General features: G+C 43.6%; 1 protein-coding gene across 1 annotated transcript in view; it reads right to left on the bottom strand.

Moving 5' to 3' along the window:
• The window catches only part of garre1 (granule associated Rac and RHOG effector 1), a 74,287-nt gene that overhangs the window by 4,392 nt on the left and 42,088 nt on the right, over positions 1-27,807 (bottom strand). Inside the window, exons 3-15 of the mRNA XM_080730712.1 lie at positions 24,715-24,927; positions 23,640-23,780; positions 21,377-21,472; positions 20,205-20,366; positions 16,460-16,630; positions 9,222-9,319; positions 6,916-7,041; positions 6,123-6,365; positions 5,437-5,669; positions 4,763-4,920; positions 3,386-3,595; positions 2,781-3,138; positions 908-1,085 (exon numbers count right to left, since the gene is read on the bottom strand). Of these exons, the coding sequence (XP_080586838.1) occupies positions 908-1,085; positions 2,781-3,138; positions 3,386-3,595; positions 4,763-4,920; positions 5,437-5,669; positions 6,123-6,365; positions 6,916-7,041; positions 9,222-9,319; positions 16,460-16,630; positions 20,205-20,366; positions 21,377-21,472; positions 23,640-23,780; positions 24,715-24,927 (2,387 nt within the window). The remainder of the gene's footprint in view (positions 1-907; positions 1,086-2,780; positions 3,139-3,385; positions 3,596-4,762; positions 4,921-5,436; positions 5,670-6,122; positions 6,366-6,915; positions 7,042-9,221; positions 9,320-16,459; positions 16,631-20,204; positions 20,367-21,376; positions 21,473-23,639; positions 23,781-24,714; positions 24,928-27,807) is intronic.

Here is a 27,807-nt window from a genome sequence, read left to right as displayed (position 1 = left end):
TATGATGTTTTTTGTTTTGGGGCGGGATATTGTGAGGACACTGTAAATGTGTCACTTTAGATTTTAACCACTTTAACCATTATTTTATACTGATATAATATTGATAAAATATTTTATACTGATAAAATAGGAGATATATAAGCTCATAGCGTGGCTCAGTGTCGGTAGAACTTTAACCCATGTGTAATGCTGTGTATGGTTAAACCTACCCTTCGCTGTAGTACTCGGGTGTGTGTTTAAACCTACCCTTCGCTGTAGTACTCAGGGTGTGTGTTTAAACCTACCCTTCGCTGTAGTACTCAGGGTGTGTGTTTAAACCTACCCTTCGCTGTAGTACTCGGGGTGAGTGTTTAATCCATTTAGAACGGGTACACATTTTGTGTATCATTGTTTTATGCTTTAACTATTGAAAAATAGCAGATATACAAGCTCACAGCGCTGCGAGCTTGTAGATCTGCTATTTTTGAAAAATCGTGAAAATTAGAATTTTGACCCGATTCTATAAGTGTCTTTTGAATCCTTCTAAGGTTTTTTGAAAAACCCTATGTTTCTATGTGAGCAATCTGGCCAGCCATCGTCAAAGAAAAGGTCCTTCTCACTTAAGTGGAGCTCAGTTAGTCTGTTTTCATGTGAAGGACCCCCCAAAATGATATTTATTTGGCCACGGACCCCCATCTCAAAATATCTAGTTCCAGGGACCACCCAGAAGCAGAATTTGAGTTACAAACGTTCACTTTGAAAATACATATAGTTAAAAGATTTGCACACATTTTCACGACTTTTTCAAAAATAGCAGATCTACAAGCTCGCAGCGCGGCACTCAGTGCCGCGCTGTGAGCTTGTATATCTGCTGTTTTTCACTGGTTAAAGCAGTCAATAATTCTAGGCCTAAATGGGTTAAACCTACCCTTCGCTGTAGTACTCGGGGTGCGACCAGGTCCGGTGTTGCTGCTGTTCGTCAGGGAGGGGCCAGTTGCCGCGGGGTGCGTTGCTGCTGGGCCGGCGGATGTGCTGGACCTGTCTCTTCTGCTGCATGGCCTGGCTGACCCCGGCCACGTAGCGCGCAAACTCCGGGTCCGAACCCACTGTGTGCCATGAAGAGGAAGAGGAAGTCAAATAAATGACACAACCAACAACCGACGGTGGTGGGAAAAGTACTCACGTGTTTTTACTTTAAGTAAAAGTAACAATAATGCAATGCAGAAAAACTCTGTTACAAGTCCGGTATTCAAATTTTACTTGAGTAAAAGTATTGGGATCAAAATGTACTTATGTATTTAGGGCTGAAGTGGGTAATGCATATTTTGTTGTAATAATACGTTTTCAAATAATTGTGGTGGAGTAAAAGTACCATATTTGCCGAAGTAAAAGTACAGAAAGTTGGAAATTCCTAACAGTAAAGTAAAAAATACCTCATAATTGTACATACGCATAGTACTTGAGTACTTGTACTTAGTTACTTTAGACCACTGCCGACCGACGGGTGTGTTTGTTAACATCAGCTATTTTCTCTCTCTCTCTTTTTGCCCGCCCCGTGCCCCGGAGCTCAATCCGTTTAGCCCAGACTGTCTAGCATAGCAGAAAATTCAACAATGGGCCTTAAGTCAGCGTCGCACAATGAGCACCGGGGCTACAGTCAAAAGCCGGTCTGTCTGGCCCGGTGCACTGTAAAGGAAAATAGCCACCGACACATTCTAAGTTCAGCATAGATTGTTACATTTACAAAACGCCCGGCGCTGGGGCTGGCACGAGGAGAGGAAAAAAAAAACTAAACAAAAAACAGCTGTTTGTTTACACTATGACCTACAACATCAGAGCGGTGTAAGTCGGGTACAAGATCAGTTAGACGGTTATGTTTTGTGGATCAAAGTTATTGAAGGTTTATCCAGCCAAAGTGGTTAATGTAGGTCGCATCACAATCACTTGAACCACTTTATCCATTCATATGTTGGGTTATTAAAAAGATTGCAGATCTATGAGCGACACCGCGTTTTTTGTTTTGTCGTCGTTGCAAATTAAACGTTTAGATCCCGTCTGGATATTCTTCAGGAAAAGAGTCATCAACCATGTTGGCTTGTGGTGGACAGTTTTGTCAAGATTCCATTGTTGCCACAGACATACATGATCGCTTGAGCGGACAATAATATTTCCAGAAACACCCTGAAAACATAATATGCCCTGAGAACAGATCTGTAACTCTGAGAGTGTACTTCTGGAACCAAATGGACCCTTAACACTCTCTATGGTGGCTCAAGGACTCTTCGACACCAACTCTGGAGGCCATTTGCAGGATTTGTGTACCATTTAGCCTCTAGTGTCTCCAATTGGCATCGAGCCATTTTATACTTAAGCTATTGAAGATTATATATCTGCTGTTTTTAAAAAATCATGATTTTTTCCCTTCAAATCTATTTTTCAAGGCAAACTTTGTAACGCTTCTGGGGGGTCCCTGGAACAACATATTTTGAGATAGGCGTCTGCAGCCAAATACATGTAATTTTGGGGGTCCTTGACATTAAAAACTTTGAGAACCACTGATTTAGAAGAATGATTTAGAAGACATTTATACAATCGGGTAAAACATATTCAAATTTTCACGATTAAAAAAAATAGCAGCTCTCCAAGCTCGCAGCGCAGCACTCGGTGCCACGCTGTGAGCTTGTATGTCTTCCATTTCTTTATGGTTAAAGCATAAAATAATGGCTAAAGTAACAACGCGTAATAATGCGTCCCAGGTCTCTAAAGGGTTCATAATCAGAACATCTTTGGACCAAACTCACCTGCAGGGTCAAAGGGCAGCGTCTCTCCCATCACTCCCCCACCGAACACGCCGTCGCTCTGGTCCCGGTTGGGCCAGGTGTTGTTGCGGGGCCCCTGCGGCGGCGGGGGCTTCTGACCCAGCATCTCCGACATCACGCTGTCCATGTAGGTGCTGACCAGGCCCAGGCTGTACAGGTCCGAGCTCAGGTCGGGAGGAGGAGGGAGCCCCGGGGAGCTCCACTGTCCGATGGGCCCCAGAGGGGACAGCCCCCCCGGGGGCGGGGGTCCCTGCTGCTGCTGGGGCCCCGGCTGCTGCTGCTGCTGCCACTTGCTGGGCACCCTCTGCTGCTGGGGCTGCTGAGGGGGAAGCTGGGTGGACTGGGGAGGGATAGATAGAAAGATACCTTTATTATCCCCAAGAGAGGAAATCAGTCGCCCAGAGGCAGCACAGCAGTTAAGGTTACAAAGTTACAGGGAAGTATGAAAAAAAAAAAAAGTACTGTTGTGTACAGCAAAAAAAAACCTTGCGTCTTGTGCACCAGCAGAGCGTGCCTTGTTAATGTTGTGGGCTCCCCTAACCCTAACCCCCCACAAAGTGACCCCCTGACCAAATAAAGTGTCTCACCGGCTGTTGGCCGATAGGCTGCAGCAGGTGCTGGTAGTACTGCAGGGCTTGAGGGGAGGGCTGTTGTGGCTGCTGCTGTTGTGGGGGTGGTGCCTGCTGCTGCTGCTGCTGCTGAGGGGTTTGCTGTGGCTGCTGCTGCTTCTGTACAGGCTGCGATTGGGGCTGCTGCTGGGAGGGAGCGTGCTGCAGAGTGCCGTGGGGAGACACCGCCTGGGAGTAGGGGTGGGACGATATGAACATTTCATAGGGGAGCACACACTGGACGCGGGCGGCTGCGCAGCGTCGTGTCACGGTACCGACGCACGTGAAGTGCCGTGCGGTAAACCCCAACTGGATGCGGCGCGCTGCCACACAGCAAATCCATTTCCCCCCGTGGGGAGAACCATTGGAGAACATGTTCACTGCGCGGCAACGCAGGAAAAATAGAACATCTGCGTATTGGTACGGCAGGCGAGGCGGCAGACCCGCGGCTGCGCGCGCCTGACGCCGTCGGTGTGGGTTAGTTCATTGAAAATAATGGGGCCGTATGTTTTGACGCGCCGCTTCCGCGCCGCCTCCACGTCCGGTGTGTGTTCCCCTCATGTCACGGTTATTGTGACCAAAGTAATCGCGATTTAAGATATTAATCGGGATATAATGAAAAATTAAAATAACATGTTTTTTTCTGGCTGGGCATAACATGTTTTTTCTTCCAAAAATGATGTTTTAGCAAATTCAACATAAACAACCATATAAGAGCAGGAACTAGGGCAGAACAAGGCAGAAAGAGTCTGCTGGTTGGCCAGTCAGGGACCAACCAAAAGGCTGATAAAGGGTCAGTTGATCCCAGTGCACGACGGAAGATAATTTCACGATAAATTAAAATCTCCACGATACAATTGAGTACCTGAGACGAATAACAGTTTATATATAGTCCATATTTAATCTTTTTTGAATATAGATATTTTTTGATTAACCAGACTGTAAACCACAAACTAGTCATTTTTAATCTGTTAAATTCTTAATGTACTCCCCTCATTTTGTTGAATTAGGTGTTTTTACTTAACTCATATATATTAGGAATTATAGGACATAATACTTATGGAAAGTGGAAAAACAGTATATTTCTCCAACAGTTTGTGGAACAACAGTATAAGTCTGTACAAGCAATATTCAGCAGACAAAGGGAGCAGATAACAATTAAACAAAATGAGGGGGGGAGTGCATTGACAATTTAACAGATTAAAAATGACTACCGTAGTTTGTGGTTTACAGTCTGGTAAATCAAAATATATCTATATTCAAAATATGGACTTCGACTGTTATTCGTCTCAGGTACTCAATTACTGTGAGTGTTTCTTATGGCGATAATAAGGATAATTATGGTCTCGTCCCTACCTGGGAGCTCTGAGGAGCAGCAGGAGGAGGAGGAGCGGAGGAGGAGGAGGAGGAGGAGGCCCCACTCGGAGGCTTGAGCTCGGCCGGGTTGGCCGACGCCACCGAGTTCCTCCTCTTCACCAGCGGCGAGGCCTGCTGGGACTTGCCCATGTTGAAGCCTGAGAGAAGAGAAGGGGTGGGCGATATGGGAAAACAGAATATCACGACGTTTTTCAAGCTGTATCACGATACACCATCTTATCACGGTTCCTTTTTTACATTGTTATTTTTTCAAGTTACTTAACGGTACAACCACATACAAGGTTAAAAAAGAAAAAAAAGTAAAGCGTCATTCCCACCAGGCACGATAAAGATAACGATATATCGGCGTTCACATCAATTATGTCGGCGTTATCGTTGTGGTGTGGACGCTGCTATCCACTCTAATGAAGAAAGATATATTTTGTTATCTTTATCTTTATTGTGCCTGGTGGGAATGATGCTTTACAGACCATTCAGACCAAAATGCAGGTTTGAATGAATTGTGCAATGAATCTCTGTATTAACAAATCAACAGAAATGGCTCCCTCATATTGTATCACGATATTAAGTATACGATATCTCTGAAAAGGCATATCGTGGAGACATCGTAACGTCTCAACGATATGTATCACTATATCGCCCATGCACCCTACCTGAGAGGAAGTCGATGACGTCCTGCATCTCCTGGTCCGTGGGCAGGTTCATGCCCTGGTCCTCGCCGTTGAGGAACAGCTGCTGGCCCTGCTGCAGCTGCGGGCCGGCGGGCTCCGGGCCGCCGCCGCCGCAGGGCAGACCGACGCCCCCCATCTGCAGGATGCTGTGCAGCCGGGCGTCGCCTCCGTGGTGCGCAAGGCTCTTGGGCTTGTTGTCCTCGGAGGAGGAAGAGCTGTTGTTGGAGGACAGCATGGACGTGCATAGAATGTTAGAGAGAGCAGGGGCTGAGATTTCTAAAAGGGACCTTTTGGTGGAAATATTGAAAATAGCAGATCTCCAAGCTCACAATGTGTTGCGCTGCAACGCGTTGTGAGCTTGGAGGTCGGCTATTTTCAAGCGTTATACCACACTGAAATAACCATAATCAAGTCAATACTGGAGATGTGGCGTAACAGCATGGATTTCTACACAGAGAGGGCAATTCTTTCAACATAAGATGCTGCATTCAAGTTCAGGAGAGTGTGGACAAGGCAATTCTCTTGAATGCTGCCTTCAGATATGGCATGGAAAGAGGGCATTTGCATTTCTTTCAAAAACTGCATTCATGGTCTGGAGAAGGCGCTTTTTACAGATGGATAAAAGGGCAGGGGCTCAAGCCCCCTTTGATGTCTATGTGTGCACGTGCCTGGAGGACAGCATGCTGCGGGACGGGGTGCTGGGGATGGAGTAGCTTCCCCCTCCTCCTCCTCCTCCGCTGGCCGAGCTGGACGAGGCCTTCTTGGAGGTGAACTTGGAGGTGAGCTTGGAGATGGTCTTGGGCAAGCCGCTGGACATCTTGGAGCCGGTGCCCGGAGGCAGGTCAGAGTGGACGCTGTAGTCGGGGATCTCCCGCTGCAGCTGCATCTGAATGGTGGGCAGCGCCTGTTCTCTGTTAGGAAGGGAGAAGCAGAGAGCAACACCTTCAATATTAACCGAAAGTGACTCCTTTGCCCAATGAAGAAATATGACAAATGTTTTTTCTTTTTTTACACTATGATGATGTTCGCCAACCTATGAATCACCATTTGTTTCCGGGGCTCTGTGGGATACCACATGCCACGTGGTTCATATGACCGCAAAAAAAAGGAAAAAATAAAATGCTGATCTGAGTCTACAGGGGTTGATGGAGAAACTTGACAATACATTTCCAATGGCATGAGGCAATGGCATCCCCAATGGATTATCACTCCTGGATACATGTTATTTCCCAATTGCAAGAGAGAGTCATGCGCGTCTTTTGAGAACACCAGTGGGCGGAGCGGAGCCGGGCGACACAAAATATCCTTCAATTTTTCAAAGGTTAGTGAAAAAACTCTCTGATTGCGGGCAGCAGCAGAGTAGACGATGTTTTAATTCTTGCAGTCAATGTTTTAAAAACTAGAAAACGCAGATCAAACCGGAAACCAGACCCAAGTTCAGAGGTTCAATCATCAACTCACTTTCTCTCCTTCCATCTGTTGATGTCAAACACGGCCGTGTAGAGCACGTCCACCAGCCCCAGAGTCTTCTCTGGGTCCAGACTTCGTTGGAGCAGGGACATGGTGGCCGGGTCCTCCTTCAGACACCTACGCACATCAAGACGGCATGAGAGACCACATAGCAAAAAGCACGCCACAATCCCCAACTCAAGGGCCAAGTGCACTTACACAACAGACAAATACTTGACTCTACCGTACTCTACCGGTATTCATGAGTGCATTTTTCACGTGTCAAACGCAAGGCCTACACAGGCTTCATTTTCCGTAATGAATGAATGAGTTGCAGGAGATGCATAGGGATATAAAAAAGCAAGCTTCTCACTTTTTAGGTTGTTTGTTTGAATATCACCCTCCCTCAAATACAAAAGGCAAGGAGCCCTACAGATCGAGACAGTTGACCCCCAAACTAATAAACAGAGCTGTCGACTTGCCAACGGTAGAAGACTGCATTTGTCCAGTCAGCAGCTTGGAGGTGTGAATGAGAGGAACCGCTGAACCTTCACAAGAGGGCGAATAAGAGACTTTGCGGATGAGTGCCAACCCAAACATACCCATTTGAGAACAGTACTGAAGTCTCTAACTCCCTACAATGATCCCCAAGCTAGTTATGTGTATTGCCCTCACCAGAGTTTGTTTATTTACAGTATGTGCGTTCTGTCGCTATGTGGCGTCACTGTGGAAGACAGACAGCAGGAAAGCTGAGAGGGAGACAGTGTAGGTGAGACAGACAGTGGGAAAGCTGAGAGGGAGACAGTGCAGTGAGACAGACAGACAGTAGGAAAGCTGAGAGGGAGACAGTGCAGTGAGACAGACAGACAGTAGGAAAGCTGAGAGGGAGACCGTGTAGGTGAGACAGACGGTGGGAAAGCTGAGAGTAGGACATACAAGGAATTCCACAGCTGGTTTACGTCAAGTTTTGGGGGAGAGAATCTTAATCTTAACGCTAAAGCCCAGAGAGTTCAGCAAAGACTTTGACATCCCAACAAAAGAGCGGTGGCAATACTGTAGAGCTAAGAACTGGTTCTACTAGTTCTTAGCCCTATTACCATCGCTCTTTTATTGTGATGTCAGTGTTCCCATGATTCAGCTTAAGGTTGTCGTTTGTTAGAGATCTAAGTAGGTGAGATCCTGCACAGTTAATACTAGCCTGCGGAGAGAGGCCACATCACAAGCATGATTCTGTTTGCTTTCCTGTTTGCTTTCCTGTACACGCTGTACATCCATCCGGTAGCTCAGTCGGTAAAGCACTCGCCTTTGGACCACAAGGGCACTGCCAACGCAGTGTGAGAGTAGCACGGCTTGGGTGACTACGTGTTGCGGTAAGCAGTAAGCACTAGGAGCAGACGGCACCGTAGGTATTGTAGGTGTTGCACTCCACCTCAGCAATATAAGTGGTCTAGCGCTTTGAAAACATCCTCGATACTGGTGTGTGTGTGTGTGTGTGTGTGTGTGTGTGTGTGTGTGTGTGTGTGTGTGTGTGTGTGGCAACATGATGCGAAGTTTAGTGTAGAGGGAGAGAAGTAGGTTACCTACTAGTACAGATCCTTGGAGGACACCAGTCAATTAAGTATTTAAGGTTTAAGGTTTAAAGTGGTTAAAGTGTTGATTAAAAGCTAGTCTATGGCATTGGTTCTCAAAGTGGGGTCCAGGGACCCCCAGGGGTCCTTGAGGGAGTTCCAAGAGGGTCCCCAGCTAAATGATAGTTAGGAACCAAATGTAACTCAGACACACTCAAGAGTTAAATTAACATAGATTTTACAATTTAAATTGGGGGCTCAGAGATAGAAATACCATTGAATGAGGGTCTGTACTGTAGCCTAATGCATGTCAAACAGGGGGAATTAAAATGGTTGAGAATCACTGCTAGAGCGGTAATAATCGTCTCTTATGGGGGTCCCTGGCATGTCTTTTCAAATGGGGGTCCACGGGCTAATTAGTGTCAACTTCGGCTTCCTTGACATGAAAAAGTTTGAGAACCACTGATAAAACAAATGATCACACAGCTTCGGGACCAGGCAACTCGTTGTGAGCTTGTAGATCTGCTATTTTTGGTGAAGAGAGTTGTCGTAGATGGAAAAATAACTCATCAAGTACAGTGCAAATCAGGTCTGTTTTACTAAGCATAGTGAAGTGATATTGATGAAATCAGATAATTCTGCGGCACCCCTGGACTGGCATCATGGCACCCTGGGATGCCACGGCACCCCCTTTGGGACACCCTGGAATAGATTTTCATATACTGTAAGTGTTGAAAGGTGATTCCTTACCAGGTAGAGGGGACCTGCACCAGCACTCTGGAGCCCTCTAGAGTGATCTGAGGCGCGTAGGCTTCCTTGTTCTCTATCTGAGCTGTGTCCACCACCACCTACACACACACACACACACACACACACACACACACACACACAGAGAGAGAACAAACCGCATCAGCACCGGTGTTAATTTTGACAGAAAGGTTTGTTGTAGTTTCAGTTCATAGTATTTTAGTCATCTGAAATGTTTTAGTCAACTAAACATCGAGAGATTTTTCTCGACTAAACCTACAGTTGATTTAGTCGACTGAAATGCATTTTGGCGGGCCTCGATGACGTCACAATGTGCCGATTTTGCACTTGGTCGCTTGTGTGCTGAAATTGGCCGATCTACAAGCTCGCAATGCGGTCACGAGCTTGTATGCTGTATCTGCTCTTTTCAGACCACAATCTAACATAACATCACTTTTAGTTCTACTGGATCTCTTGTCCACAAGTGCCTCCCTAACATTTTAGTATAGTTTGTGTTTCTTGAAGAAATTATCAATATATTAAGTCTTAGTTTTAGTCATCATAGGTTAGTTTTTATTTCGTTTTTGTCTGTGAAAAACATTTTTCATAGTTTTGGTTGACGAAATTAATATAAAGTTTCAACAAAATACTATCTACGTATGTGTGGAAATGTCCACTCTTTTTAACATAATAATAACAAGGTATGACAACTTTGACAAGCCTTATTCTCCCAAAAAATCAGGATGGGACTCTGTTTGTATGCAAAGAGGTGACATTCAGGGTGAGAAAAAACAAACATCACAATATCAGCCCCAGCCACAAATAAATACAGCAGCCTGCTGCCATTATATATTAGTTGGCTGTTCTTTGAAAGAGACTGGAGTTCCTTGAGACCCATGCAACCCAGGGAGGGAGGAGCCTCTTCCTGTGTGAAAAGGAAGTGCGTCTATTGTTATTAATAGAGGTGTATCCGAGCATAAAGAAAGAGAGAGAGGGGGGGAGGCATTAACCGTTTGTGTTTCTGAGACCATTCATGTTTATGGAAGATGCTTCTATCTAAACCGCGTATTCTAATTTTTTGGTGCGTCCAGTACATTTATATGGATTTTTTCCCCCCAAGGGGTGGTTTAAAAAAATTACATGATAAACCCGCCCATATTTGAATACTGGGCCCTGATTGGTCACCCAACACTTTGGGGTGAGGAAATTGATTCACAATAGAGCCAAATCCGCCAAGGGCAAATTTGTTTCTACCCCGGCGGATTCGTCTGATTCCAGGCTACTTTCATATAAGACTGCTGGCTTCTAAGGTATCCAAATGAAATGATAATCCATGGGCATGCATCAAAACAGCCTGCCACCACGATTATTACATAATAGTCTAATCGGAATTATTTTGCATAATTGTCATAATCGTTTCCATGTTGAAAAAAGTCATGCATTAACAAATAGCAGAGGTATGCACTTTAGTGAGTGCAAATCTTTCCAGTTATTAATATCTCCACTCAAGGAACATCAAGGAACCCATTCAAGCAGACAGAGATGAATTGCCTTCCGGAACTTTAATATCCAATGTCACAGAGACTCTTCACTGTGGCAGAATCTCACCATTAAAACACCACTTGAATTGAAATGAGAGAGAGAGAGAGAGAGAGAGAGAGAGAGAGAGAGAGAGAACAGTAAAATAGAGTAGTCAACTCAGTAGCTACTAGATATTGAAAAAGATGAATTATGACTTTTGGCAAGTGAGTTGTGTTTCTGGAAAGGACACGAAATATGACATAAATGGTTATGATTTTTTGCTGAGTGTGCATGTCTGCGTGTAAGGGAAATAAAGAGCTTGTTTTGTAAGCGAGTGCATTTTATATGTGTGTGATGTATTTTAGGGAGTGGTTCAAGGCTCAGATAAGAAGCTAATGTTGTTTTACAGTGAGGCTGGCTGCTAACCCTCCCACATAACAGCATCACAGACACCCACCTCAGACCACACTGAGGAAATAAACAGTGGAGAACACACACACACACACACACACACACACACACACACACACACACACACACACACACACACACACGCGCACACGCACACGCACACACACAGAGAGCGTTGTAAAGTAACTAGGTACATTTAAGTACTGTACTTTAGTACAATTTTGAAATATTTGCACTTTACTCAAGTACATTTTGAATTCCGGACTTCTACTTTCAGTCGACTAAATATGATACGATTTTAGTTGATAAGACTTAGTCTACACACATGTATTTTGGTGGGCTGAAAATTGTGTCGTAATGGCTGATTTTACACTTGGTTGCATAATGAAAATAGCCGATCTACAAGCACGTCGAGCTGCGATGAATAAAAATGTATCCGTCTTTCCCTCCGACCGTAAATTTCTGCCACGAAGCCGATTATATTCACTCCTATTCGACTGAATTACAGTCTCCTGTAGACTCTGGGCTTCCGAGCAGAACGTCTTCTGTGCATCAAGTACGGTACGGGGCGAGGTGGACAGCCGCCTCAGGTGACACGCAGGTCTCAGCGAACACGTATAGCTCAAGCTTTTCGACTGGCATGGCCCAACACCACACCACAACCCCCACTTGTGCCAGTTTTTCCACTACAAGGACCTGGTAGAGTGGTGTGAAAGTGGTACTAAACGTGGTACCAAAAAGTATCCACTCCAGAGTAGGTCTAAGCTAGGCCAAACAGGGCCAAACACTTCATAATGACTGATCACTCAATGACTTTTCATTTAGACCACCAGGATATAGTTGTAATACATGATAATTGTGTTATAATCACTATTATAGTCTATTATAGTGTATTATAATTATCATAGTAATACATGAATAGGTTATAGTGATTATAATCACAGTTATAATCCATTATAGTGTATTATGATTAAGATAGTTAACTTGTAATACAAATTTATGTTGTATTATAATCACAGTTAAAAGGGTACATTTGTTTCTTACTGATGTAATCAGTACACAAATAAAGTATTTGTGTAATGGAAAATGTAGATATTCTTATGTGGTACAGTGTGGTAGTGTGGTGCTAAAGCTGCAGTCGAAAAGGGGCTTAAGAGAAAGACAAGGTTGTCTCTTTCGCCACCACCACCAGTCATATGTTCTCACTCTACTGTTGTCCATGACTCTCTCTTTTCTGATTATTTTTCTCTCTCTGACTCAACCTCAGTCTCTATTATGAATCCTGTTCCATCCTCCATGGCTTTCCAACCTGGACAGGGGAGGGCGACCACTGACTGCCGAGTGATTTTAGAAAGTTGTGCGTTAAGTTGTAAAACTTCACTACTTTACGCCAGTGCCACCGCGTTATTAAAACAGTTGAGGTAAATAAGCAGACTTGGCTACACTGCTCCTTACTGTAAACACCCATCTCTCTCCTTTCCAGCAGAGTGGAGATAGTGTTGGTGGGGATCCACTCTAAAGGCTGGCCCATCGCTTTGCCCAGATGTTGCAGGAATGTGGGCTTTCCTTTGTGTCTCCTGGGTGTTTGTTTACACCTTCTTGGCCCCCTCAAAGGGAGCCAAACATACCTCCACATCTCCATTACAACAAGCCAAACAAACAATGGCTACCATGCTGCCAACCTCCTCCCCAACACACACACACACACACACACACACACACACACACACACACACACACACACACACACACACACACACACACACACACACACACACACACACACACACACACACACACACACACACACACACACACACACACGTTTGTATTAGTATAGTACGTCTTTTCTTTTATTTTCTTCTTATTTTTATGAATGCCATTCTCAAAAATTTGAAATCTTTTGAAAATTAATGCTTCTCCCCATTCCTTTTTCGGGGACTTGGGGGGCTAAAATGGCCAGCGCCTAGGCACGACGCAAACCAAAAAGCTAGCCATCGCCACAGCAATAGTTGGAACTTGAGTTTTCATCACACGTACAGTGCGCCGCCACAGGAGAGTGTGACTGTGTGCACCGGGGCTTTAACGTCGATATTAAAATAGCGACCACTACTCGTTACATTTTGCGAGTTGCGAGTGTAGATTGATGTTTCGTCAACCCCATGCTACGCACAATAAAGGGAAATATTGTGAAAATAGCAGATCTACGTGGAACAAACAAAGCCAAACAAAGTATAATGCCTCAACTCCTACTTCCGAGTGCTTGTTATATCTAATTTTGTGGCGTCCATCTTTATGTTGGGGTCTCCAATTTGAGCCACTGATATTCGTTGTATTGTTTGGAGGCTGTAACGGTCAACCAGTATTCTAGACGGCCGTTTTCATCATGTCTGACAGTGGAAAGCTACAGCAGAGCAGTCATGCGTGAGGAATCCTTCGCCTTAATGGACCAACCACCCTTACAGGACTAGCTGGTGACATTTTTTATACCCATGATAATAAGCACACAAAAGACTCAGGAATGTCCAAATGACCAGAGCATACTATACTACACTGAATCAGATTCCTCACAACCAGTGGCTCGTGATCAAAAAGTGTTTCCCCCCCAAAGATCGTAGCAACGGCTGTTTGAAGCCAGTCTTAAGCCAATGGCTTCAAAACAGCCCTAAAATAGGGTGAACGAACTAGGGGTGGGCGATATGGCGATAATTATCGTCTCGGCGATACAGCTTTGCCACGATAGGCCATTTCAGAATATCGTTTCTCTCGTGATACAAACAGTCATTTAGAAAAGGCTCTGGATACAGCGAGTGCACGTTCCATGAGTCGCAGCTCTATTGCTTAATTTATACTTCTATAGTACTGTGGTGTAATTCGCCAAAAAGAACAGATCTACAAGCTATAACGTGTCGCGGCTCAACGTGTCATATAGTTTGAGGATCTGTCCCCTGCTTTCACGGCCCCTCCCCCGTGCAGCACGCAGACAGGCTACAGAGTGTCTACAGCACTGACTGAGTTGTGATTGTGTGCAGGAGCACGGCACAGTGGTCCACGATTTAGTTTCACTTTCACGGGACTTTAGTAAAGCAGTGATGCAGCTTGGCCTGCATTCTTTGAAGCATATTTTTTATAATGGATGCATTAAACTAACAGGACGCAAACTACTTATCCGTCCTGCTATCGCTATCAGCCATCTCACTGCTTGCAAAGCTGAACTGTGCTGGAGTCTCATCCATAGCTGTGTGTTCTGGCAGTATTGATGAGATGATTTAGATCACCTTGTAAATCCATGCATCTGTTTTTATTAACTATAAACAAGTAGCTATTTGCTGCTATTTGTAAAGTGCTTATGTTTTCACCATTGATGCATGCGTGTGTCGTCGCGAATCGCGGTGAAATCGTCGCGTCTATTTTGCGTCTATTTTATCTATTACATAATTGGCTTAGTCATAAAAACCATGCCATTATTGTTAGTAGAAAAGCGAAAAGCTAGGATGATAATGAGTGAGTAATTCTCTAAAAATAAAGCTTGTATCATAACAAACCTCCTGACTTTGGTTGGTCATAAGGTAATTTGTTTTCCCTCAAGTTTCAATGGTAAGGCATGGGTTGTTGTCAACCTGTGGGTCGAGACCCCCAGAGAGGTCCCGCCAAATTGTTTTGAATATAGCCTATCTACAAGCTCACAACACTCAAAAAACATTTCAAAGGAACCCATAAAACATTTCTGGGACCCATTTGAATGACCTGAACCATCATCACACCAACTAGTAAATATTTTGAGGTAAAAGATGATAATTGTTTAATCAAACATCTGAATGTTATCATTAAAAAAAAACTATCTTTCTATCTGCAGCATAAAAATGAATAGATTATCTATAGAATATCTGTGTGGGTCTAATAAACCAACCATAAGGTAATTTGTTTTCCCTCAAGTTTCAATGGTAAGGCATGGGTTGTTGTCAACCTGTGGGTCGAGACCCCCAGAGAGGTCCCGCCAAATTGTTTTGAATATAGCCGATCTACAAGCTCACAAGTAACACTCTGATAACATTTTAAGGGAACCCATAAAACATTTCTGGGACCCATTTGAATGACCTGAACCATCATCACACCAACTAGTAAATATTTTGAGGTAAAAAATGATAATTGTTTAATCAAAAATCTGAATGTTATCATTAAAAAAATCATAGATTAGTCTATCTATCTTTCTATCTGCAGCATACAAATGAATAGATTATCTATAGAATATATGTGAGGGTCTAATAATCATAATAAACCTAAAAACCCGCATAAAACAGTATCGTGATAATATCGTGTATCGTGATACTGCATGAAGCATATCGTGATAATGCTTTTATCCAGTATCGCCCACCCCTAGAACGAACCAGGACCCTTACATCAATGTGCACGTTCGTTGTGCACGCACACACACAGATTTATACGCACTCAGATTCGTTGCAGACAGGAAACGACTGATTGACGAACATCAGCCTTTATTTAGTGTTGAATTCAGACTCGCAGTGCATTTGTTCATGTATTCTGAGTGGGCATGTTTACATGAACAGAACATGATACGCGTCTATGCAACCACTGAAAACAACTATAATTTCTTTTTGTGGTGAATGTTGAAAACACTTGGTTGCATGCTGAAAACGCATAGGAGCATGTAAGATCCTTGTAAGATCTGCTATTTTCAGAGCGCAACACCCGAGAGCAACCAAACATAAAATGACATGTCTTATCTCTTCTCCACTAGTCCCTCCCTAACCTTTTAGTCAAGTTTTTAGTTGTCGACGACAGTGAAAAAAGGTAGTCGACGAACCTTTTGTCGTCATAGTTTAAGGCAGTGGTTCTCAACCTTTTCAGGCTTCGAACCCCAAAATAACCATATTTGAACTGGGGACCCCCGACCCTGACAAGCATTGTGAAAATAGCAGATCTACATGCTCACAACGGCTTGCAACGGGAGGCGTTGTGAGCATGTAGATCGGCTATTTTCACAATTTCTGCCTCTAATATTAGAAAAATTGGCCAATGTTTAATTTGTCATTTCAGAGGTAATAAAAAGTCCATAAATTGTCACTTTAGAAATTTGGTTTGTTTACTTTCGAGTGAGAAAACAATGTTGCACATTAAATTAATCATCTGGGGAACCCCCAAAATAATTTGGGGACACAGGTTGAGAACCACTGGTTTAAGGCGATGAAAATAACACTAAAATGAAGTAAAAAGAGAAAAAAAAGAAAAAAGAATCACAGTACCAAAATGATTCAGAATCTTATTGTGGTATCTTTTCTAGTACTCACCAGTCCGGCCTGGGCGAACAGCAGCTGGACTGCGGTCTTGCAGGCTCCCCTCCAGCTGGAGGGACACACCTGATTGAGGACCTCCGTGACGGGCGAGTCCTCCCTGCAGGGAGAGGGCGACACCACCCCGTTCTGCCCCAACGCCTCCTTGATCAGCTGCAGCGTGGTGTGCTGAGGAACCAGGGGAAAACGGAGACAGAGGCGCCCGTCAACTCAACATGCAAAAAACTGTCCTTTTAAATCTTAAAACCGTAGGTTGTTGAACGCGCTCATTCTGGCGTTCATGAACCGTGCTTGTTGGCTCGTTCGTGCCGCACCTGCCGGCGATTCGTCTTTGTATTCACTTTGTATGTAATGCTCGAACGCATCTTCGCTTTACAGTAAATGTTTATTTAGCACTGGGCAGTGCTGTGTGCACACAGTGCATCGCCTCCTTCTCCTCCTCGTCCAACCGTAACACACTTCCAAGTAAAGGTTGACTTAGAATTTGTCGTACGACGTGCTGCATGACGAAAAAAGCAGATCTACAAGCTCACAATGGAGCTTGTAGATCTGCTATTTTTCTGCACACGGAAACTCGCAGGATGTGGGATATTTAGAAACACAATAAAAGCTTATCAGCATTAGACAATGACATAGGGAAAGGATAATGGATTCAGTGGCATTTCACATGGCAAAGGGGTGCAGGAAGAGTGAGCAGTGGGGTGGGCAGGGCACATTATATTTAAACATTGTGGGCAACTCAATATTAAATTGGATGAAATCATTTTGCTAAATCGCAGCTCGCAGCAACGTATTGAAAGAAAAGAAGAAAAAAGGGGGGAAAGAACTAAAAAATAACTAAAATAGTTCATTTTTGGAAACATGAACTTTTAGTTCAAAAATCTGAATTATGAACGAGATGGAGAAATGGAGAACTGAATAGAAAGTGAATTTCCCCAACACTGGCAGTACCATATAAGTCCAATGGAGGGCAGAAGGGTGAAACCGATACAGGAAAAACAAAAAGATCCAATGCATTTTTAAATATTACTCGTGGTCTTTATTTATTCACTTTAAATATTCAGGGCCTGGAGCACCTGTTCACATAAGACCTCTCCAGCAGTGATGTAAAGTAACTAAGTATATTTACTTAAGTACAGTAATTCTTTAGGTATTTGTACTTTACATGAGTATTTCCAATTTCCAATACTTTTACTTCTACTCCACTACATCTCGGATCCAAATATTGTACTTTTACTCCACTACATTTATTTGAAAACTTTAGTTACTAGTTACCTTGCAGATATAAATTATAATATTATAAAACATAAACAACTTTAGCCCCGTTTTATAGCAAGGTGCGACGCGTTGTGAGCTTGTAGATCGGCTATTTTCAAATATCAAGTACTTTTGGTACTTGGAAGTACATTTTGATGCCAATATACTTTTACTTTTACTCAAGTATATATTGAATTCCAGACTTTTACTTGTAAGGGTGCCCTCACACCAAAATACCTATGAGAGTGGAATCCGCATTCCGCCAATGCATTTCAATGAGAGTGAAGCGGTTTCATGCCAGCAGAGGATTTCTGCAAAAAACGCTCCCTTATCATTGAAATGCATTGGCGGAATGCGGATTCCACTCTCATAGGTATTTTGGTGTGAGGGCACCCTAACAGAGTATTTCTACATTGCAGTATTGATACTTTTACTTGTGTAAAACATTTGAGTGCTTTTTACACCACTGCTCTCCAGTACGGTATGTACCAAGATCTTTTTATTAACTTTTTAGATATTCTTTGGGCTTTTCTACCTTTATTGGATAGATACAGTGGAGAATGACAGGAAAGGTGGATAGAGATTGGGAGTGACACGCAGCAATGGTCGTCGGGGCTCGGGAATCGAACCTGCAACTTGCTGTCAGGCTGCATTAGAGCCTATATGTGGTATATGCCTTAACCACTAATAGGCCATCGGCGCAACCAAGATTTAACTTTATTTGTATTTAAAATCTTAACTTTTGAATGCAATTCAAGTATCTGCTTATACATAGTACCATATAATGAAATATTAAGTATAGACAACTTTATACAGTTTTTTCTTTCAACTTTCCATCTGTGTGTTTGCCTGTGTGCGTGCGAGCATGGGTATCCGTGTGTGTGTGTGTGTGTGAGAGAGTTGCGTTGACAGATGAGGGAACATCCTACATATAAACACTGACGAGGCGGATCTGCAACACGGACAGCGGCACCGAGGCCTCGCGTGGAACACGGAGCCAAGGACTGGAGAAGAAAACCCATGATGTCAAAACACCAGGCACATGCACACATAGACATCAAAGGGGGCTTGAGCCCCTGCCCTTTTATCTGTCTGTAAAAACTGCCCTTTCTAGACTATAAATGCAATTTTTACTATGGTGAAAGAAATGCAAATGCCCTCTTTCCATGCCATACCTGAAGGCAGCATTCAATAGAATTGCCATGTCAAAACTCTCCTGAACTTGAATGAAGCATCTTATGTTGAAAGAATTGCCCTCTGTGTAAAAATCCATGCCATTACACCACATCTCCAGTATTGACTTGGTTATGCTTAGTTCAGTGTGGTTTCACACACCAGAAATAGCTGAACCTCCAAGCTCACAATGCGTCACAGCGCGACGCGTTGTGAGCTTGGAGGTCTGCTATTTTCGGTGCTTCCACCAAAAGGCCCTTTTGGAAATTCCAGCCCCTGCCTCTCTAACATTCTCTGCACGTCCCTGCAAAACATGGACGCCGGTGCCAAATATAAAGACCCATAAATCAAAGGGTGTGTGGAGAGAGAACGGAAGCGCAGAGAGAGAGAGAGACCAACAGGGCACAGAGAGTGAAAGAAAGAGAGACACAAACAGAGATTGAGACGGGAAGAGAGAGAGAGAGAGAGAGAGAGAGAGAGAGAGAGTGTGCGAGCATGTTGTGTATGTGATGAGGCAAGACTTTTCAGGAACTCTTTGGGGGCGGTGGGGGGGTGGGGGGGTGGTAGGTCGACATACAAAGAAAGAAAGGGGAAGCCAGCAATCAAAAGCCAAGGTTACCAATCTGACCCCCCCATCCCATTACGTCTCTTCGTCTTCCTTCCCCATGTGACGTATGGATACAGAGGTGGGCTTTGGAGACAGAGGGTTAGGGTACCGTATCGTTTTCAGTTTTTAGGTGACACTTGTTCTCCGTATAGTTATTTGCCATCTCGACTTTCACATCAGAGTGAGTGAGTTATGAAAGTGTGCGAGAGCGAGGGTCTTCTGTGGGAGGGTATGCTGTATGTATGTGTTGCAAAAAACACATGTTGATTATGCATTTCTTGAAGTGTGCTGTAAACACTGACAATCTAACGTATTTATTTATGAAAACTGAGCCAGGGGTAGGGCTTGATAAGCATTATGCTTCTCCCTATTCCCTTAGTTTTGGCACCTTGGATTTACACATGCCAGATGGACTTCACAACCTGTACCTTCTATAACTTGTAAAAGGTACTTATAATATACTTACTTTATAAAGTCTTTTTTTCACTATCTATCAAATATCTTTTCCAAAAAATAGCCGATCTACAAGCTCACAACGCGCCACGTTGTGACGCGTTGTGAGCTTGTAGATCTGCTATTTTTTTTAAAACCTTCCGCCCCAGGATAATGGATTTTTATCGCGATTTCTTTCATCACAATAATCGTGATATGACATTTTCATATTGTCCCGAGAGCTTGGGAAACAGTGGGTTAGGGGCACCGTACCGTTTTCAGTTTGAGGTTGTCGGCGGCCGACTCGTTGTAGGACACGCCTTTGAGGAAGTGCGAGCCGATCTGCAGGGGAATGGTGGGCAGCTCACACTGGATGGGCTGGGAGGCTGTCTGCATCCTGCCTGCCTGCTGGGCCTCGGCCTCACTGCAGCAGCCCTGAACACACACACACACACACACGCACGCACGCACGCACGCACGCACGCACGCACGCACGCACGCACGCACGCACGCGCACGCACGCACGCACACACACACACACACACACACACACACGCACACACACGCACACACAATGCACAGAGGAACATATTGTTGTTGTCGGGTGGAAACCTTGTCCAAAGCCGTTGTCCAAAACCGTTGCTTTTTATTATATAGTATTAAAGCAGTGAAAATAGCTGATCTACAAGCACGCTCGCGTTGCAAGGCGTTGTGTCAAACACATTTGAAACTTGGCGATACAAGGTTTCTGCCCTACACATGCCTAGATATACATACAGATATGAATTGCACACACAGAGACACGTGCATCACCTGCTTCGCGTTGGGCATAGACACAAAATATGGCTCGGAGTCTTGTCTTTACGTCAACTAAAAATACTGAAATGCATTGCTCCAAAGACATTCTACAATCTACAAACCATAGAAGTATTAATTCGTGGAACCTGCAAATGTCAGGTGAATTTTAACATTTCAGAGGCATGTTTGCCTGATGCAATGTACTACTTTTTAAATTCTAGGACAGCTTGAGATGAGATGAGAGATGAGATTCAATTTATTGTCAGTGTACAGTACAAGTACAGTACAGCGAAAGGTATTTTCGCAACTCATCCAGAGTGCAAACAAGTCAGCATTGAGGAGTACAGTAATCAATAATAAATGCAGAGATGAGCAGTATTAATAAATGAATAAATAGATAAGTAAGAAGTAATAAATAAATACATTGTTGACCATATTGCACATAGCCCTATTGCACAATGCACAAGTGTTCGACTCATGTCCAGGGGGGATTTTCCATAAGTCCAGTGACCAGAGTGCGCAAGTCACACACAGAAAGCACAAGCACAAGGAGGGAGGAGAGGGGTGGGAAAAGAGTTCAGGTAGATGACAGTGGAGGGGAAGAAGCTGTTCCGATGTCTACTGGTCTTATAGAAGAATGAACGTACCTGTAGCGCTGCCTCCACAGACTTAGGGTTCAAGTGAAAGCCTGCCTTCAGTGCGTACTCACTGTGGCCCATGCTCTCTAGTGCCGCCCTGTAGGCCTGGAGGAGAGAGAGGAACATTAATTTATCTATGGAAAGTACCTGCACGACACCATGCAGGTACAGACTAAATGTACAGTTGATTTAGTCAAATACATTTTATTTTTGGCTTCGTAAAAATATACAAGCTCACAACACATGACCAAGGCATGACCAACCAAGCATAAAGAAATGACTCGTCTTAGTTCTACTGGATCTCCACTAGTCATTTCATGGATCAAAATGTCAATATGTCTCAATATTGTCCGTCATTGCACTATTCCACAAAATATATCCATGTTTTACATTTACATTAGATTTACTATAAAGCAGTGGTGAATAATTTTCCCTTCCACTGGATAAAAGTTTTTAATATTCTCTGCAATGAAATTTTCATGTCACTGGTAAAAAATAGATCCATCAAAATGTGATATATGGTCAGGCCCTAAAACCAGTCACTGGGAGTCCATTCACTTTTGTACAAGCAGGGAAATGACAGCACAGGACCGCACTGCAGCTCAACTTTTCACGGCATACGGCACTTCTATAGCATACACCTCGCAGCAAATAGAAAGCTTAAACCAGGGGACTTCAATGTTTTTTTCTTTTTTCTGGTCGGCGCTACCCACACGTTTAGCTGTGTAGCTCATGCCTCGAATGCTCGATGCTTACAAGCTGTACCTCGTTGTAAAGGTGACAAATCAACGATGAAAATTATATAAAACACAACACAATTAGGTATTATTAAAGGGGAGATATAATGCACCGAAGTTACGTTTCCTAACTTTTTGTGGGTAGTGTAGTTTGGAAACATTCACAGCAAATCAGGAACGTGAGTGTGAATGTGAGTCACGGGCCTAAAACAATCTATTTAGACGTTTCCTAGCAACAAGACTTTCCAATGTGATGAAAGCAACAATGCAGAAGCAGCGTCACATGGCGGCCCGACAAGAGTTTTCCAAAACACCCCGCAGCAGCCATGTGACCAGACAGTCCTCCAACGCGTTTGATTGAACGCGTGACCTCCACGCGTTCAATCCCCTCAAACAGTCACTGTGTCTGTCCTGGTCAAACGTCCCCTACGCTCATGTCCCCATTCATAAGTGGGTCACTAATGATGGTTTCTGGAGCTAAACGGCCAGCATCTATAATTCAGACATTTAGCAGACACTCTTTATCCAGAGTGACTGACAGTAAGCAAGGTGAACAAATGCATCAAATGCAGAGAGACAGGGTAGTGCCTCAGTAACAGGGCTGTCACAATTATTACATAATCGCAATTATTTGAGGGAATCGCAATTATTTTGCATAATCGTCATAATCGTTTCCGTGTTGAGAAATGTTCATATAGTTTCAAACACTTTTAAAAAGTAGTGGAAATAGCAGATCTACAAGCTCACGTGTCGCATCGCGACGCGTTGTGAGCTTGTAGATCGGCTATTTCCACTATCAATGTTCTTTTTTATGTATAAAGTTGTCAAATATGTCAGTAATTTCTTTGTATATTTAGGTCATGTGTCATATCTACCATGTGCAACTTCAAAGCCTAAAAGCCAAACAGGAGTGTAATTGTCAACGACAAATACACAATTAAATCGTTAATCGCGATTATTTGAGTGACAATTAATCGTCATGTAAAATGTCCTCATCGTGACAGCCCTACTCAGTAATCTGTGATTAAACCAAGTACCTCAAGAACCTCTTCAAATATCGCTGCATGTTTGCAACTTTGAAAAGGATGATCAGCACTGTCTTTTTTAAGCATTTTTAAGCATTCTGTATACATCATAATTATTTATTTTCTGTGGCTCTCGTGCTGAGAGTTTGCGCGTTGTTTGCAGAGTGACAGACATCCTGTTTTAAATATTATAATAATCTGTATTCTGTACATTAGAAACTGTACAAACATAGTTTGTAGAGATAGTATGTTTAAATAACATAATATCTAAATGACGTTTTAGCCGTCGCATGGTTGTCAAGGCTGGGCCAAGTGCTGCGGGCTACGGTGGAAGAGGAGCAGTCTTCAGATTACGGTGGAAAATTGGGGATTGAGTCTGCAGTTCTAATTGCACTGGGGGAGTTTGTTCCACTGTTTGGGAGCCAGAGGGGAGAAGAGGAGTCTGGGTCATCCAACAAAACGCTTAAATAAACACATGCCGGCTTTTAATGTAATTTTTTATTTTTTTACCTGCAAAGCGTTGTCGATCTTCACGTTGAGGTCCTTGAGCTGGTGCTCAGGGATGGAGGTGTTGTTGGAGCAGAACAGCTGCTGCACCTGGATGCCAGCCAGGCAGCCATCCCGACCCCGCTCCCGAAGTCTGCCCGTGGCCTGGATGGAGCAAAGCACAGCCACAGTGACGTTTTGCAGCGATTAAACCAATCAGAAAACACAAACAAATGCATTGCGTGTCCGCATTCAATGCTGAGGGCTGACGTTTGTCAATCAGTCGTTGGCTGTAAGGCAGCATATATACATGTGCGTGTGCATGAACGGGCATGAATGAGGCGTGCGCGACAAGCGTGCGCATAATTGATTTACGTGTCCCGGTTCCAGGGGCTGGATATACGGTCACCCTAACTCAACCAACATTTCTGCCATACCTTTGGTAGGACAGGAGGTGGGAACACTGAGGTAATTTTTTCTCAAAGCTTCACGACTCAAACAAGTCAGTTATTTGGGCTTTCTAAGGCAAAAAAAATGTCAGTTATTTGGGCTTTCTAAGGTAAAAAAAAACTGTCAGTTATTTGGACTTTCTAAGGTAAAAAACGGTCAGTTATTTGGGCTTTCTAAGGCAGTATTCTCCTCTGGCTCAGTGTATAATCCAAAACAAACCTCAAAAGCAGGGCAGAGGGACTCATTAGCCCTGGCATTAGCAAAGCTCCCGTTACAACATGATCACCAGGAAGTATGAAGAAAATACAAAATAAATACATGGCAATAAACCTAAATTCACACACAAACTCCATCAAGAAGGGGGGAAGGAAATTGTGGAAATCATAAAGACCTGGCAGGTCTCAGGAATGTCTAACGCACTGGCTTTTCACCTCAACACACACACACACACACACACACACACACACACACACACACACACACACACACACACACACACACACACACACACACACACACACACACACACACACACACACACACACACACACACACACACACACAAAATAAATGTCCAACAGCACAGAGAAGAGGAAGAGTATGGGGGGGTTCTATTAGCCCCATAATAACTGCGGCTACACATACATACCTCGGCTGCACCCTTCCATGAGCGAGAGGCCTCCTCCAGCTCGGTGAGTGGCCCGGGGCCCTGCTGGGAGGAGCGGGTGTTGGCCCGCGAGGCCTGGGCCTGGGCCAGGGCCTCGGCCAGGCACGACTGGGCCACGGGCTGCACCTTCTGCAGCGCCTGCGACAGGAACTGGAAATGGACCTGCATCACCGTCAGGAAGCAGCGCCCCAGCACCTGAGGAACGCAACAGAGAAGTTGTTATGTTAGACCTGAACGCAAATCTGAGTCACCTTCGATCTGACCACTTTAAACATTATTTTATGCTTTAACTATTAAAAAATAGCAGATATACACCTGTTTCCGTGAGAATTTACTGTAGAATTATTTGTGGGACACTTCCAGAGAACAGCAGACATACAAGCTCACGTCGCGTCGCAGATGCAACCGTTGTGAGCTTGTAGATCACTCTCGGCTGCGACTCCGGAAGTTGCCGCACACCAGTTCTGCGCAATGCACGATGGGACGTTGAAAAGTTGTGGATAGATCTGCTATTTTGGAAAAATCGCACTTGGTGCCGCGCTGTGAGCTTGTAGAGCTTCTATTTTTCAATAGTTAATGCATTAAATAATTCTAGGCCTAAATGGATTAACCTTTATACTTGACCAGAAAAAAAAAAAAAAAAAAAAAACACACATCGGATTCACTTTCCAGTACAACCACAATATTCTGGTCACTGGGAGCTGCCCAGCACGACCAAAATCTCCTGCTGTTGGCCACAAGCTAACAACTGTGAAGCCCATTAATAAAGAGTCAAGTGTTGATGAGTAGTTGTAAAAATGCTCTGGATATACCTGCATCAGCAAGACATCTGTAATGTAAATGTATTTAATGTTGGTCAGCTAGCTATGGCAACTGCCCTCAAATAAAGTCCACACCTTCAGTAGACAGTGACTTCCCTGTCTTTTTTTTTTTTTAAGAATCACATGGACTAGTTAGTGCCCCTTAATATAAGCTGTTCCCTTTGATTGGGAGGAATTATCTAAAATACACACACACACACACACACACACACACACACACCACTTGTGGGGACATTACATAAACTTCCATTAATTTTTATGCAAGTCCTGTGGCCTTACCCTAACCTCTATCCCTAAACCTAACCCCTAACCTTAACCGTTGTGGGGGCCTACTAGTTTGTCCCCACACTGTCAGAGGTCTCGTGCAGGTGACTGTGTGAACATGCGTTTAGTCCCCATAAGTATAGCTAGACACACACACACACACACACACACACACACACACACACACACACACACACACACACACACACACACACACACACACACACACACACACACACACACACACACACACACACACACACACACACACACACACACACACACACACCTCCACTGTAAGTTATAAGGGAAAACAAAATATCACCCGTATTGCAAAAATATGCATGTACTATTCACTTGTTTCTCAGAAAACATTTTCTGGATAATATTATGTACTCGAGTCATCTCACTTTTAGGTAACAGGTTCTTTTCTTTTCTTCTTCCTTCATATATGGTGTGTATGGAAATGCCAGCACAGTCTACTACAGCATAACCTTAGTGCTTACAACACGGAATAACTTTCTTCCATAATAGGAAAGTACACTAGTTTCTATAATAAATGTGGGACGCCAAGGCCCTTTCAAGGAGCACAAATCAAAGCATACATGCAGCAACCTGGAAATAAAACATCTGGGGGAGACACGTGGACATAATCCAGATGTGTTGAGTGTGTCAGGCTGACGAGCCCGTTTGTAGACCTGTGTTAAGTAGGTGCAAAGCTGTGGAGAATTCCTGTTTTAAGTGGTAATGGGACAATATGAAAATATTTCATGTCATGATTATTGTGACTTACAATATTATAGCGATAATCAAAATATCCCCAACATCCATTATCCTGGGGCGAAACATTCACCAAACAATTGCAGATCTACAAGCTCGCAAAACGACACGTTGTGAGCTTGTAGATCGGCTATTTTCTGGCAAAGAGAGAGAAAAAAATATTTAAAAAAAGTCTGTTATATAATGTTATTTCCAGGTCTATTTTACTGGCAAATAAAAGGTGAATTGATCCCAGTGAGTGACAAGGATAATTTCACGAAAAATTTACATCTCCATGATACGGTTATTGTGAGTGTTTTTATCACCATAAAGGTGTAATGTAACTGTCCAATCGATGCATCAACGGAAGGTCTTTGATGAATAATAAGGGCCATGAATGTTCCTCGCCGAGTAACAATGTGAATCAAGAATAATTCCTTAAATTAATTTCATTAGAAATTGTTGAGGTGACTCATTTTCTAGGAGGGTCTATTTAGGGGCGAATTCTATAAACCTTTATGCACATAGCAAGACTTTAGTGGCAGACCAGATGAAAGGCCTTGTGGTTAGAGTGTTCGCCCTGAGATTGGGGCGAAGGGTTCAATCCCTGGTCGGGTCAAACCAAAGACTGCAAAGCAATGCCTCCCTGCTTGGCCCTCCGCGTCAAGGGTTGGTCCCTGCGACATACTAGCGTCATGTCCAGGAGATTTATAACAAGCTGCCTCACGCTAAATAAACTGTCGGCTCCTACTCTATGGGCCTCAAGGCTAGGCAAGGCTTACTTAAGACTAAAGTAAAATAAGCCACGAAAGACAATATTTAAACAATTCTTGGAAATACTGAAGATATACAAAGCATTTCTGTTGGTTTAACGTCTTACGCATTTCTAACTTATCGGAGATTAACACTTCCTAAAAGCGACAGGTAGGAAGAACAAATATTCAAGTTAATGTCCCAACCCTGTACTTGACAAGGTTGGGACTAGGGCTGTCACGATTATGAAATTTTACATGACGATTAATTGTCACTCAAATAATTGCGATTAACGATTTAATTGTGTTTTTGTCGTTGACAATTACATTTCTGCTTGGCTTTTAGGCTTTGAAGTGGCACATGGTAGATATGACATATAATATAACCTAAATATACAAAGAAATGACTGAAAAAAGAACATTGTCATTGATAGTGTTAATAGCCGAGCTACAACCTCACAAGTGAGCTTGTAGATCTG

Source organism: Nannobrachium achirus, assembly GCF_963921795.1.
Source record: "Nannobrachium achirus genome assembly, chromosome: 7".
Lineage (NCBI taxonomy): Eukaryota > Metazoa > Chordata > Actinopteri > Myctophiformes > Myctophidae > Nannobrachium > Nannobrachium achirus.
The sequence above is the reverse complement of the archived record's forward strand: the minus strand, read 5'-3'. Positions and strand labels throughout refer to the sequence as shown.